This window comes from Dryobates pubescens, chromosome 15, assembly GCF_014839835.1.
Source record: "Dryobates pubescens isolate bDryPub1 chromosome 15, bDryPub1.pri, whole genome shotgun sequence".
NCBI lineage: Eukaryota > Metazoa > Chordata > Aves > Piciformes > Picidae > Dryobates > Dryobates pubescens.
Genome location: NC_071626.1, coordinates 25638029 through 25652301, shown reverse-complemented (window position 1 = coordinate 25652301; position 14273 = coordinate 25638029). Strand labels below are relative to the sequence as shown.

At 50.1% G+C, this 14273-nt stretch overlaps 1 protein-coding gene across 1 annotated transcript in view; it reads right to left on the bottom strand.

Annotated features, from left to right (window-relative positions):
• Positions 1–13711, bottom strand: part of DCP1B (decapping mRNA 1B) — a 61510-nt gene extending 47799 nt beyond the window's left edge. The window contains exons 1-3 of the mRNA XM_054168009.1: positions 13535–13711; positions 12621–12661; positions 8681–8808 (exon numbers count right to left, since the gene is read on the bottom strand). Of these exons, the coding sequence (XP_054023984.1) occupies positions 8681–8808; positions 12621–12661; positions 13535–13687 (322 nt within the window). The 5' untranslated portion in view covers positions 13688–13711. The remainder of the gene's footprint in view (positions 1–8680; positions 8809–12620; positions 12662–13534) is intronic.
• Between the last annotated feature and the right edge of the window lie 562 nt (positions 13712–14273).

Below are 14273 nucleotides of genomic sequence, written 5' to 3'. Positions count from 1 at the left end.
AAATGAATAACCCTAGCCCCAGCCCAACAGATTTCCCAAACTAATCTTTTCTGTGAAACAGTGGAGCAGTGCAAACATTAACTGGCACAGATCCCACATCCAACCTGCACTGCCCTGGGATTAAACTGTGTGTGGCTGCGAGGCGGTGCTCAGACAGTGCTTCAACTTCAGATGGCCAGGAGCAGGGGAAGAAACATGGAAACAAAACAGTCCAACGGTATGGGATTGAACACACCCAAGTGCTGGGTGCTGCACATTGGCCACAGCAACCCCAGGCAGTGCTACAGGATGGGGACAGAGTGGCTGGAGAGCAGCCAGGCAGAGAGGGACCTGGGGCTGCTGGTTGATGGTAGGCTGAACATGAGCCTGCAGTGTGCCCAGGCAGCCAAGAAGGCCAATGGCATCCTGGCCTGCATTAGGAATAGTGTGGCCAGCAGGAGCAGGGAAGTCATTGTGCACCTGTGCTCAGCACTGGTTAGGCCACACCTTGAGTCCTGTGTCCAGTTCTGGACCCCACAGTTTAGGAAGGAGGTTGACTTGCTGGAAGGGCAACAAAGTTGGTGAGGGGCTTGGAACACAGCCCTGTGAGAGAGGCTGAGGGAGCTGGGGTTGCTTAGCCTGAAGGAGACTCAGGGGTGACCTTACTGCTCTCTACAACTACCTGAAGGGAGGCTGTAGACAAGTGGAGGTTGGTCTCTTCTCCCAGGCAACCAGCACCAGAACAAGAGGACACAGTCTCAAGCTGTGCCAGGGGAGGTTTAGGCTGGAGGTTAGGAGGGAATTCTGCACAGAGAGAGTGATTGCCCATTGGAATGTGCTGCCTGGGGAGGTGGTAGAGTCACCATCACTGGAGGTGTTCAGGAGGAGACTTGATAGGGTGCTTGGTGCAATGGTTTAGTTGTTTAGGTGGTGCTGGGTGATAGGTTGGACACGATGATCTTGAAGGTCTCTTCCAACCTGGTCTATTCTATTCTATTCTATACCAAAAAAAGTAAGACCCAAATACTACTTTTCTTATCTTAAGCATTCTTAAAACTGGCATTTATTGTGTAGCATTTTGGACAGTTTCTTCTCTTGTCTCCTGGTTGCAAAGCAATCCTTCCCCAATGATGCCTCTAACGTGATAAACTGCTGGCGGCATTGCCTGGCACACCGAGTCCCTTCTTTTGCTGCCAAGAGCATTTATTTTAGACTGTGTGATACAAGCAGTCACACAGATAGTCAGGTGTACTGAAATCAAGTTGGTTTCAATGAGCATTCAGAGCCCTGGAAGAAACACAACCCTGGGCAGGACTTCTAATGCTGGCTTTTGCATTTTGCCTGACGTTGACATTGCCTCAAACCCAGCCGTTAAGAATGGTGATAAGGAAACTCAACTCTGCCAACTAGGAAAGCAGAGCAAACACTGCTGGTTTAGTTATAGCTATATTTATTTGCATAAAGCTGGGAAGGGACTTTTCAGGGTGTCAGGGAGTGATAGGACTGGGGGGAATGGAGAAAAACTAGAAGTGGGGAGATTCAGATTGGATGTGAGGAAGAAGTTCTTCCCCATGAGGGTGGTGAGAGCCTGGCACAGGTTGCCCAGGGAGGTGGTGGAAGCCTCATCCCTGGAGGTGTTTGCAGCCAGGCTGGATGTGGCTGTGAGCAACCTGCTGTGGTGTGAGGTGTCCCTGCCCATGAACTGGATGAGGTCCCTTCCAACCCTGACAGATCTGTGATTTCATTGTAACACTTTTTGCCCTTGAATCATTCTTCAGCTGTTGGGATCTGTGATTCTATGATACTAATAGGAAGATATGTAGAATAAAATAAAAGGTTAGAAAAAGACAAGTTGTTTGCAGACTCTGTTAAGCATTACTGCCAAACTGGTACTGCTATTACTGCCAAGCTATTACTAAGCACCCCTTGTTAGAACCTGGAAACTGGAGTTAATAATAATGTTATAAGATTAGGGCTCAAAAAGCCCAGTTTGGGATGAAAACTGCATTTAATAAGGAAGAAGTTTACAAAAAAATCCAAATACAAGTTGTACAGAATCACAGAATGCTCTGGGCTTGGAAGGGACCTCCAAAGCTCATCCAGTCCAACCCCCTCTGCAGCCAGCAGGGACATCCTCCATGAGATCAGGTAGCCCAGAGCCCTGTCCAGCCTCACCTTGAATACCTCCAGGGATGGGGCTTCAACCACCTCCCTTGGGCAACCTGTTCCAGTGTTCCACCACCCTCATGGCGCAGAACTTGCTCCTAACATCCAAAGATGAAGCAAAACACAACGGAAAACAAAAATCATATAGAAAATTCTAAATGGATATCACAGTATCACAAAGGTTGGAATAGACCTCGAGGATCATCAAGTCCAACCTGGCACCACAGACCTCATGACTAGACCTTGGCACCAAGTGCCACATCCAATCCCCTCTTGAACACCTCCAGGGACGGTGATTCCACCACCTCCCTGGGCAGCACATCCCAATGACGAACGACTCGCTCGGTGAAGAACTTTCTCCTCACCTCGAGTCTAAACCTTCCCTGCCACAGCTTGAGACTGTGTCTTCTTTTTCTGGTGCTGGTTGCCTGGGAGAAGAGACCAACCCCCACCTGGCCACAACCACCTTTCAGGTAGTTGTAGAGAGCAATGAGGTCTCCCCTGAGCCTCCTCTTCTCCAGGCTAAACAATCCCAGCTCCCTCAGCCTCTCCTCATTGTGTTTGGATGAGATCCTAGTGACAAGAGATACATAATATGGGGAAGGGTTTCCTTTATTTTATGTAGTAAAGACTTTGAAAGAATAAGGCAGAAAGGGCTACAGGTGTCTCAGGGGAGAGACCCCCATATCAACTCTCTGTAGGGACATAATGAAAGCCTGGAAAAGTCAAATGAATTGGCAAACTCTAAGGCTCCCAGAGCCCTGGAGCAGGCTTCCCAGAGAGGTTGTGGAGTCTCCTTCTCTGGAGCCTTTCCAGCCCTGTCTGGATGTGTTCCTGTGTGACCTGTGCTGGATTCTCTGGTCCTGCTCTGGCAGGGATGTTGGACTCAAAAATCTCCAGAGGTCCCTTGCACCCCTTCACATCATGTGACTCTGTAAAGAGCTGTTCTTTTTTTGGGTCTGTAATACTAGTTTGCTCTGGAAACAGAGATGTTTCCATGAAAATCTGAGAACACAAGAGTTCTGCCTTTGAAGTACCAAGCCCTGTAGTTTTCTCGAAGAACTAGAGATGAAGCCTTTGTAAGGGTATTCTAGGAAGATAAATAAGTAGGGATGACACATCCTTTTATCTGGAACACATCTGATACAAACTGAAATTCCAAACTTGGGGATTGTTTTTTTCAGTAGAGCAAACATGAATCTTCAGACAACAGAATTCTTAAATTAAGTGACAAATATAGAACCACCCATGGCTAGATGGAAGAGCTAACCCTAGCAAAAAGGAGACCCAGAGGCCCTGGCTGAGGATGGCTTTATAACACTGGGAGCAGACTGGCTGGGGATCTGTTTTTATGGTGGCACTGAAGGGAGTAATGCAGCTAAGAGTACATGATCTTGCAGAGCTACAGGCTGGGGTCAGGGTGGCTGAGAGCTGCCAGAGAGGGACCTGGGGGTGCTGATTGACAGCTGCCTAAACATGAGCCAGCAGTGTGCCCACGTGGACAAGAAGGCCAATGGCATCCTGGCCTGCATTAGGAATAGTGTGGTCAGCAGGAGCAGGGAAGTCATTGTGCCCCTGTACTCAGCACTGGTTAGGCCACACCTTGAGTCCTGTGTCCAGTTCTGGGCCCCTCAGTTTAAGGACACTGAGACACTTGAAGGTGTCGAGAGAAGGGCAACAAGGCTGGGGAGAGGCCTTGAGCACAGCCCTGTGAGGAGAGGCTGAGGGAGCTGGGGTTGCTTAGCCTGGAGAAGAGGAGGCTCAGGGGAGACCTCATTGCTCTCTCAACTACCTGGAAGGTGGTTGTGGCCAGGAAGGGGTTGGTCTCTTCTCCCAGGCAACCAGCACCAGAACAAGAGGACACAGTCTCAAGCTGTGCCAGGGGAGGTTTAGGCTGGAGGTGAGGAGAAAATTCTTCACTGAGCGAGTCGTTCGTCATTGGGATGTGCTGCCCAGGGAGGTGGTGGAGTCACCGTCCCTGGAGGTGTTCAAGAGGGGATTGGATGTGGCACTTGGTGCCATGGTCTAGTCATGAGGTCTGTGGAGACAGGTTGGATTCAATGATCCTCGAGGTCTCTTCCAACCTTGGTGATACTGTGATACTGTGATCTTGTGGCTGAGAGATCCTAAACTGAAAGACAGGTGGTGTTACTTCTGTGTTGCAGCTGAAAGATTCTCAGTGCAGGTGCCAGGAGTTCCCTCCAGCAAGCAGCTCAGCACCACACAGACACTTGCTCCCTCCCCTCAATGGGATGGGAACAGAATTGGAAGGGCAAAAATCAAGAAAGCTTGTGGATTGATATAAATGTAGTGTTAGGAATATTAGGACAGGTGGGCACTGGTCTCTTCTCCCAGGCAACCAGCACCAGAACAAGAGGACACAGTCTCAGGCTGTGCCAGGGGAGGTTTAGGCTGGAAGAAGTTCTTCATAGAGAGAGAGATTGGCCATTGGAATGTGCTGCCCAGGGAGGTGGTGGAGTCACCATCATTGGGGATGTTTAGGAGCAGACTGGATGAGGTGCTTGGTGCCATGGGTTAGTTGATTGGATGGTGTTGGGTGATAGGTTGGACTCGATCTCAAAGGTCTCTTCCAGCCTGGTTGATTCCATTCTATTCTAATTCATTCACTACTTTCCATCAGTAGGCAGAAATTACTTCATTACTCAGGAAGACAAATGCCATGACTCCAAACATTCACTTTCCTCCTTCTCTCCCCAGCTTTTATTGCTGAGCACAATGTCATGTGAAGTGGGGTAGCCCTTAGGTCACTTGGGGTCAGTTGTCAGAGCTGTGTCCCAAAACTCTTGGGCACTACCAGCCTACTCACCAGCAGGGTGGTGTGAGAAACAGAGAAGGCCTTGATGCTGTGCAAACAGCTCAGCAACAGTTCAGCTATGCCAGAAGAACAATTGCCTAGACAGAAGAATCCAGAGGTCTGCATTTTGCTGTTGCACTATTAGCCAAAAAGCTCAAAAAAAATACTTGAACACTTCCAGTATGTGCAGGGGGCCTACAAGAAAGCTGGGGAGGGACTCCTCAGGGTGTCAGGGAGTGACAGGACTGGGGGGAATGGAAAAAAAACTAGAAGTGGGGAGATTGAGATTGGATGTTAGGAAGAAGTTGCTCCCCATGAGGGTGGTGGGAGCCTGGCACAGGCTGCCCAGGGAGGTGGTGGAAGCCTCATGCCTGGAGGTTTTTGCAACCAGGCTGGATGTGGCTGTGAGCAACCTGCTGCAGTGTGAGGTGTCCCTGGCCATGGCAGGGGGGTTGGAACTGGCTGAGCCTTGAGGTCCCTTCCAACTCTGACAGTTCTGTGATTCTAGAACACAGGCCCACTGCTCCAGAGCATGTGCTACTACTTTGCCGTGGGTTAGTTGTTTGGGCGGTGTTGGATTGGTTGATGGGTTGGACGCGATGATCTTGAAGGTCTCTTCTAACCTGGTTTATTCTATGTATTCTATTCTATGTATTCAATATTTGAGACCCTGCATATCTAAACATCTGACATCTTAGTGAACAAATGGCTTAGACCCCCCCAAAAAAAACTCCCCATTATTGTAATAAAACCCCAAATGCATCACTTTCCATGCAGTAATCAAACTGAAGACTCTTTCTTCTTGTCAGGACACTTAGGACAGTTTGTAATTACTCTTTATGCCAACTGTTTCAACCAACAATGAAAAATGAACAGATCAGATTTCAAAAGGTAGATATTAGCACATGCATGGTAACCCCCCCAAGGGAAGTCCAAAATGAGATTAAAAATATATATATAACAAGTACACATACACAGCAAAGGCTTTTCAAGCCTGGATGGCATGAATAGGTCTCATGGCACTTCATATACCCATGTCTAAATCCAGTCCAGGTTAGCCTGAAGATGTCTGCATTTATTTTCTTTGTGAATTTCCATTCCTAGTCAGCCTGTCAAAGACTCTCAAACACAGAAGTTTCATTTAGGCTCTTTACAATGCTTCTTCTCTCTTGTTTCCACCCCACAGTGTGTGTGAACAGCAGGATTCCCTCTTGATATACTTTGCAACTCCAAATCAGTTTATAAAGTCAAAATGTCTACCAGATTATCAAATTGGGCTACTCTGTACCCCATGAGTTTTCTCTGCTTTGACTGCATCCAGAGGGAACACTTCTGCATCCCAGTTCCTATAAACCACGTTTGCAACTTGCTGTTAATGCATCAAGGACAACATAGAGATCATGCTACAGCTCTGCTTTCAAGGGCAGATAGCAGCTGTGCATTCAGAACTGCTCATCCTCACCTAACTGCACCACGTAACACTCTGTAGCTGATGTATCATACAGCTCCCTCACATCTTCCACTTATTCCTCTGTTTGCCTGACACTTGCTAATTCCCCTATAAAGATAATCATGCAGCATGAACACAGAGCCCAAAGTAATAACTCTCTTTCATCAGGGTTAAAGTCAGGCTCAACACTATGTTGTCAAGAGTTACCCCTAACAGCTGAGAAGTAACCTGCCTTCCAGCTTGCTATACTAACAGTGTTCTGGAGCTGCAGCAGAGAAGAGGGTTTGAATTGGCTGCATTTGTCTATTTATATGCAGAAAACCAAGGCTACAAATATTCACACAGAATCACAGAGACATTCAGGTTGGAAAAGACTCAGCATCACCAAGTCCAACCCAGAACCCTACTCTGCAAGGGTCACCCCTAAACTAGGTCCTCAAGCACCACATCCAAATGACCCTTAATCACATCCAGGCTTGGGGACTCTTAACACCTCCCTGGGCAGCACATTCCAAGGCCTGACCACTCTTGATGGCAACAAATTCTTCCTACTGCCCAGTCTAACCCTGCCCTGCTGCAGCTTGAGGCTGTTCCCTCTTGTTCTGTCACTAATTACCTGGGAGAAGAGACCAGCACCAAGCTCTCCACAACCTCCTTTCAGGCAGCTGTAGAGAGCCAGGAGGTCTCCCCTCAGCCTCCTCTGTTTCCCACTAACCATCCCCAGCTCCTTCAGTCACTCTCCATCAGATTTCTTCTCCAGGCCCTTCCCAGCTTCCTTGCCCTGCTCTGCCCTGGCTCCAGCTCCTCCACATCTCTCTTGGATTGAGGTGCCCAGAACTGGACACAACCCTGGAGGTGTGGCCTCCCCAGAGCTGAGTCCCAGGGGACAATCCCCTCCCTGCTCCTGCTGGCCACAGCATTGCTGATCCCAGCCAGGATGCCTTTGGCTTTCTTGGCCAGCTGGGCACACTGCTGGCTTATATTCAGACAGTTGTCAGTTCCAACCCCCAAGTCCCTTTCTACCAGACAGCTTTCCAGCCACTCTGCCCCAAGCCTGTAGTGTTGCTTGGGGCTGTTGTGCCCCAAGTGCAGGGCCTGGCACTTGGCCTTGTTGAAGCTCATCCCATTAATGCTGGCCATGGATCCAATCCATCCAAGTGCCTCTGTAGAGTCTCCCTACCCTTGTGCAGGCCAACACTGACACCTAACCTGGTGTCATCTGAAAACTTACTGATGATACACTCTGTGCCTTCATGATAGCCCAACCCTCAGCAGATCTGCTTTATGACAAGAGTTGTCAACAAGGACTGGGGAATATTTAGAACACATACACAGAATCTCTGAGTCTCTAGGCCCATCCCCATACACACAACCATGAAGTCCATTTGCCAGTGAAACAAGGAGATTGCTGTTAAGCACATGCTAAGACATTCTTTAGAAGAGTGGCATTTTGGGAAGCACTGAGTGACTCTGTCAGCACATCAAAAAGCAAAATGTCTTCCTTCAACTGCAGCTGTAAACCAGCTAGTGTATCAGGAACAGTGTGGCCAGCAGGAGCAGGGAAGTCATTCTGCTCTGTGCTCAGCACTGGTTAGGCCACACCTGGAGTCCGGTGTCCAGTTCTGGGCCCCTCAGTTCAGGAAAGATGTTGAGGTGCTGGAAGGTGTCCAGAGAAGGGCAACAAAGCTGGGGAGGGATTTGGAGCACAGCCCTGTGAGGAGAGGCTGAGGGGGCTGGGGTTGCTTAGCCTGGAGCAGGAGCCTCAGGGGAGACCTCATTGCTCTCTACAGCTACCTGAAGGGAGATTGTAGCCAAGTGGGGGTTGGTCTCTTCTCCCAGGCAACCAGCACCAGAACAAGAGGACATAGTCTCAAGCTGTGCCAGGGGAAGTTTAAGCTGGATGTTAGAAAGAAGTTCTTCATAGAAAGAGAGATTGACCCTTGGGATGTGCTGCCCAGGGAGGTGGTGGAGTCACCATCCCTGGAAGTGTTTAGGAAGAGACTGGATGAGGCACTTGGTGCCATGGGTTAGTTGATTAGGTGGTGTTGGGTGATAGGTTGGACTTTATGATCTTTAAGGTCTTTGTCAAACTGGTTAATTCTGCTCTAAGTTTCTTTTCCATTCTAGTTCTATTCTATTCTATTCGAGTTCTATTCTAAGTTTCAGCCCCTAAAAGGTGCAGCCTAATCTTTTGCACTGCCTCAGCCAAGAACAGACCCTGAAGACAAGCTGCCTCCTTCAATAGTTAACCCCAAATGTCACATACTTACATCTGGCATTTCTGTACAGTAGAAAAGGGTCCTGCAGCTGGAAATCCAGGTCTTTAGTAATAGGTTCTGTCCGATTTTCCATGCTCAGTCTGTTCATAATGGTGAAGCCATGCCTTGGAGAGGCTGACCTGAAAATTTGCAAGAAGCAATCACATCAAAGCAAGCAAAGTAGAAAAGAAATTGCTAGAACTGAGTTGTTGTGTAGTTCTCTAAAATTATTATTATTGTTGTTGTTGTTGTTATATTATCTTTAAGAGATAACACATAAGTCTAAGTTTGTTGCCAAGGAAATAACTTCTGCAGTGCTTTTGTGCAATCCTTTTAATTATGTCAAATCTCTGCCAGATGTATGAGAAATAGCAGCAGCACCTCTGGGCTCACCAGAGCTGCAGAGAGCATGCCTCAGCTGTGACAGTACCATCTGAGTGCCAATTATTGGGTGACAGCATTAGCATAATGCCATACACTAAAAGGCCTACAACTTCTGAACATCCACAATGCTCCACAACACCACTTTGCCCCAGACCATCAGCATCATGTTATCCAGCACTCATCACCATCTACCCCAGAGCTCCTTGCTGGTAGTAGAAAACAGCAATCAAACCAATTCAGTCATGGGCCAGAGCAACTATAATTTTTAACACTCAGCTTAACAATTGCAGATAGTAACAATCATCCCAGATAGGATTTCTCACACCACCTAAAGCACAAGAGCACACTGCTGACCATGAACCAGCAACATGCCCTGGTAGCCAAGAAGGCCAATGGCATCTTGGGGTGGATGAGAAGGGCTGTGGTTAGTAGGTTGAGAGAGGTTCTCCTGTCCCTCTACTCTGCCCTGCTGAGGCCACATCTGGAATATTGTGTCCAGTTCTGGGCCCCTCAGTTCAGGAAGGACCTCAGGGAACTGCTTGAAAGAGTCCAGCTCAGAGCCACAAAGATGATGAAGGCAGTGGAACATCTTCCTTATGAGGAGAGCCTGAGGGAGCTGAGGGCTCTGTAGCTTGGAGAGGAAGAGCCTGAGGGTGACCTCATTCATGTTGAGAAAGATGTGCAGGGTGAGTGCCCAGAGGCTGGAGCCAGGCTCTGCTGGGGGATGCCCAAGGACAGCACAAGAGGCAGTGGTGGAAGCTGAACCATAGGAAGTTCCATGGAAACAGGAGGAAAAATGCTTTCCCTGTGAGGGTTACAGAGCCCTGGCACAGGCTGCCCAGGGGGGTTGTGGAGTCTCCTTCTCAGGAGATATTAAGACCTGCCTGGATGTGTTCCTGTGTGATCTGCTCTAGGCGCTCCTGCTGTGGCAGGGGGCTTGGACTGGGTGAGCTTTTGGGGTCCTTCCAGCCCCTAACATTCTGTGATAGGAACAAAAGTAAGGATGGTGAGACACTGGAACAGATTGCCCAGAGCAGCTGTGGATGCCCTGAAATTAAGAGTGTTCCAAGTCAGGCTGAACAGGGCTTTAAGCAACCTGAAGTAGTGGAAGATGCCCTGGCTCACAGAAGTGGGGCTTTAAATGTCCCTTCCAACCTTCCAACCCCAAGTGTTCTATGATTTTATACATCTACAGCATTATGCTCATTCATGGGAGTTACATTTCAAGTAACTTAGATAATTTTTCTTAATGTGAGCTCTTAAACCTATCACAACCCTGAGAGGAGATACAACTTGCAAACCAAGTATGACAACAAAGGAAAAGACAAAGGCTAAACATTTGGGCAAAGTACCATCTTTGGGAGTTACTCATGGGCATGTTTCTCTATGAAATCCAAAGCATGGGAACCTGCATGCAGGATTAGAGACTGTAGAAAATCAAACAAAAGTGGAACCCTTAATAAGAACCCTTGTTTGCAAAAGACAGTACCTGACTTAAACAAAAACCCACTCCATTTCCAGTGGTGTTGCCCAAGAGGGAGTCTCATTATTAGACTGTCCTTCAGAATCTGCAAAGATGGTTCCATCACTTCCTATTGCCCCAACAGTATTGAGAAGCAAGAAAGACAACACCAGCAGTCTCCAACCTAAGATCTGCAAGCAATGTTTTGGCCACGATACTTTGCAACCTAATTTAAAGCCACAGGAAGTGAAAGCTACAAGTGCTGGGCAGGGCACTGGGTGATGTCAGTCACAGCCTGCTCCACACTGTCGCCTATAGGGCAGGCAGGGCAGCAGTCTGCTGTGAATGGAAACTTCCTCATCAAACAAAAACCAACAGTGATGAACCACAAATGCCAGAAGTGCCAGGTTATGTGCTGTCACTTCTGGAGTTTTACAACCAACAGACCAGAGAAATACTACTTCTGTTTTGCAGCACACAGCCTTCACCTTCACCTCCTGCTAGCTCTACTAAGAGCCAGGTTTTTTTCCTCTTGGGGTGGTAAATACAACAGCAGCTTGTCTTCACTCACCTGAAAGCGGCTTAGGAAAATTACTGGCAATGATTTCCACTGCTGGTGCTTAAAAGAGCTTAAAAGATTAACACCAGCATCCCCACTTCACACAAAGTTTGCAGTCTCTTGGGCCTCCCTGTCACTTCACACATACATTTCTCACTTTCTCAAAACCATCTCTTGCTTTCTCAGTTCGCCTACCAGATCCTCACCAACAGAAATGTTGAAGGAAGAAAGTTTCTGCTCTGGTGTCCCATCCCAGCAGCTACTGCCACATCTGCTTACTACTGCCCCGGTACTCTGCACTGGTTAGGCCACACCTTGAGTACTGTGGCCAGTTCTGGGTCCCTCAATTTAAGAAGGACATTGAGAGACTTGAAGGTGTCCAGAGAAGGGCAATGAGGCTGGGGAGAGGCCTTGAGCACAGCCCTGTGAGGAGAGGCTGAGGGAGCTGGGGTTGCTTAGCCTGGAGAAGAGGAGGCTCAGGGGTGACCTCATTGCTCTCTACAACTCCCTGAAGGGAGGTTGTAACCAGGAGGGGTTTGGTCTCTTCTCCCAGGTAAGCAGCACCAGAACAAGAGGACACAGTCTCAAGCTGTGCCAGGGGAAGTTTAGGCTGGAGGTGAGGAGAAAGTTCTTCACAGAGAGAGTGATTTGCCATTGGAATGTGCTGCCCAGGGAGGTGGTGGAGTCACCATCCCTGGAGGTGTTCCAGAGGGGATTGGATGTGGCACTTGGTGCCATGGTTTAGTCATGAGGTTGGTGGTGACAGGTTGGACTTGATGATCAAGAGGGGATTGGATGTGGCACTTGAAGCCATGGTTTAGCTAGTCAATAGGTGTTGGGTGATGGACTTGATGATCTCTGAGGTCTCTTCCAACCTTGGTGATTCTGTGATTATTTTCTGATTTTAATAATAGTCTCAGGGAAATCTGGGAGCACTCATCTGGAAGCCAAAAGCACCACCAGATCTAAAGTCACAGCCAGAGCTCCTGCTGAAAGAAAGCACTGCAGCCATCCAAAACACTGGATGAAATGTGCATGAAAAATGAATGATCAGACACAAGAAGTAAGAAAGTTTCCTAGGCAGAGAACACATCATAAGCTTTACCATTCCCTTACTTTCAGGAATATCATTATCTATTTCACTCTTTTTGGTCTTTTTGTTCAGGCACCTTTTAAACTGCAAATGCTGCATACTGTTTAAAACAACCTAACCTGAGCTAGTGTGAGGTGTCCCTGCCCATGGCAGGGGGGTTGGAACTGGCTGAGCCTTGAGGCCCCTTCCAACCCTGACAGTTCTATGGTTCTGTAACAGATTTCTAGACTTTACCCATATTGACACTTCAATTACATTTGGGAGTCTCAACCCAATACAAGGTGATGTCTCCCATCCCAGTGTTTCCCTCCTCACATCTGCCTCCACCAATTTCAATTTCCTTTCATCCATGAACAAAGATGAGTATTTTACCCTGTCCAGCCACACTCCACCCCAAATAGCTTTCCTACATCCACAGGCTTCACCTTCAGACATTCAAATGTTAGGTCCTCACCTTGTGTAAACAAACAGCGTTCCCTCCACATCAGTCTTCTCCTGAAGCAAAGGAAAGTTAAGAAAGTTGAAATCAGGACAGCCACCTGCTAGCCCTCCTTTATCTCTGCTTTTCCCAATGCCATCAGTCACACCTCTCTCACCTAAGCCACAAAAAGAACTAAACCAAACTCCAATGGCTGGTGGTGAGAAATTGCAGCTAGCACAGGTGACTGTGCAGCTAACCCAGTTTTTGTGACGTGGTATGAAAAGACTAAAGGCTCCACACCACAGGACTACAAACTCTGTGCTGGGTTAACTCTGCTACGTCCGAGGGAGACACACAGGACAGGCTCAGGGCAAGGCCTTCCCACATGCTGCTGGCCCTCGGGGGCCACACGCAGGGCGAGTAATGGGGAACCAGAATAAAGGTAGATCGAGCAGCTTCCTCACACTGCCTCTAAGCCTCACCACCAGAGCAAACCAAGAACCACTCGTGAGGGGCCAGAATGCTAAATTACCCCCAAATTCCCACTTTTTAACATCTTTTGAGTGTTCGTTACTCCAACGGTGTTTTGCACGCATTCTGCTCCTGTGGCGGCTATCTGAACGGCAGAGGGGCTCTCCGTGCCCCGGTTCAAACCCCAGCCTCCCACACGCCAGCCAGCCTTTCAGACACCACCTGGGCACCACGGGGCTGCTCGCAGTGCCCAGACAGGCTGAGCCAGGCACAAGCCCTCGCTCAGCCCCGGCCAGCCCCGCCGCGCACCACCTTCGCACCTCGGCCCCTCCGCCCCGCCCCTCGCCCCCTGCCCCGCACGGAGGAGGGGCGGGGCGCTCTCGCCGCCCGCCCCCCGCCCGCTGCCCCGCCTCCGCCGCACGGGTGGGGCCTTCCCTCGCCCCTCCCGGCCGAGGGGGCGGGGCGGCCTCACGTACCCACTCGTTGGCGCGGTGCCCGAAGGTGTAGAGCGCCACCTGGCTGGCCACGTCCACGATGCTGCTGATGTAGGGGTCGTGCTGCTGCAGCGCCGCCAGGCTGATGTCCAGCCCCTTGCCCAGCAGGGCGGCCCCGGCCACCGCCGCCGCCATTTTGTCTCTGACAACAACACAGGGTTCCTAGTAGGCGCAACCAATCCAACGCCGAGACGAAGGCTGGCGGCTCCCACCCCCGCCCGCCCTCAGTCCGGGGCGAGAGCGGGCGGGAAAGACGGAGCCCAGACGCCGCAATCGAGCGCCGAGCGCCGCCGGCTCAGGATTGTTGCCGTTAGCGACGGGGCAAGCTGCGGGGCGGCCCGGGCCGCGGCGCAGAGCGAGCCTGCCGCCTCCGCAGCGCCTCCTGCGGCAGCGCCCCGCCTGCGCTGGCTGCCTTTCCCGCGCTGCTGGCAGCCTTCGTTGTCAGGGTTCCCTCCTTGCCACTGGGAAGGCCACCGACTAGCTACCTTTCTACAGCGGCAGCTGCCGGCCGGAGTACCGGCACACCGTGGGCGGGAATGCGGGCGGGACGCAGGCACTCGCAGTGCCGAGCGGGGAGTCCTGTGCCCCCGCCCTGTGCCCATTACCCTAAGCAGAAGGCGTGGTGTGTGCCTCGGCAGGGCAGGGAGCCGGGCTCCAAGGCGGAGCTGAAGCCACATCGGCTCAGCCTTAGCTCCAGAGGGGAGCTTTGGCGCACGCCGGT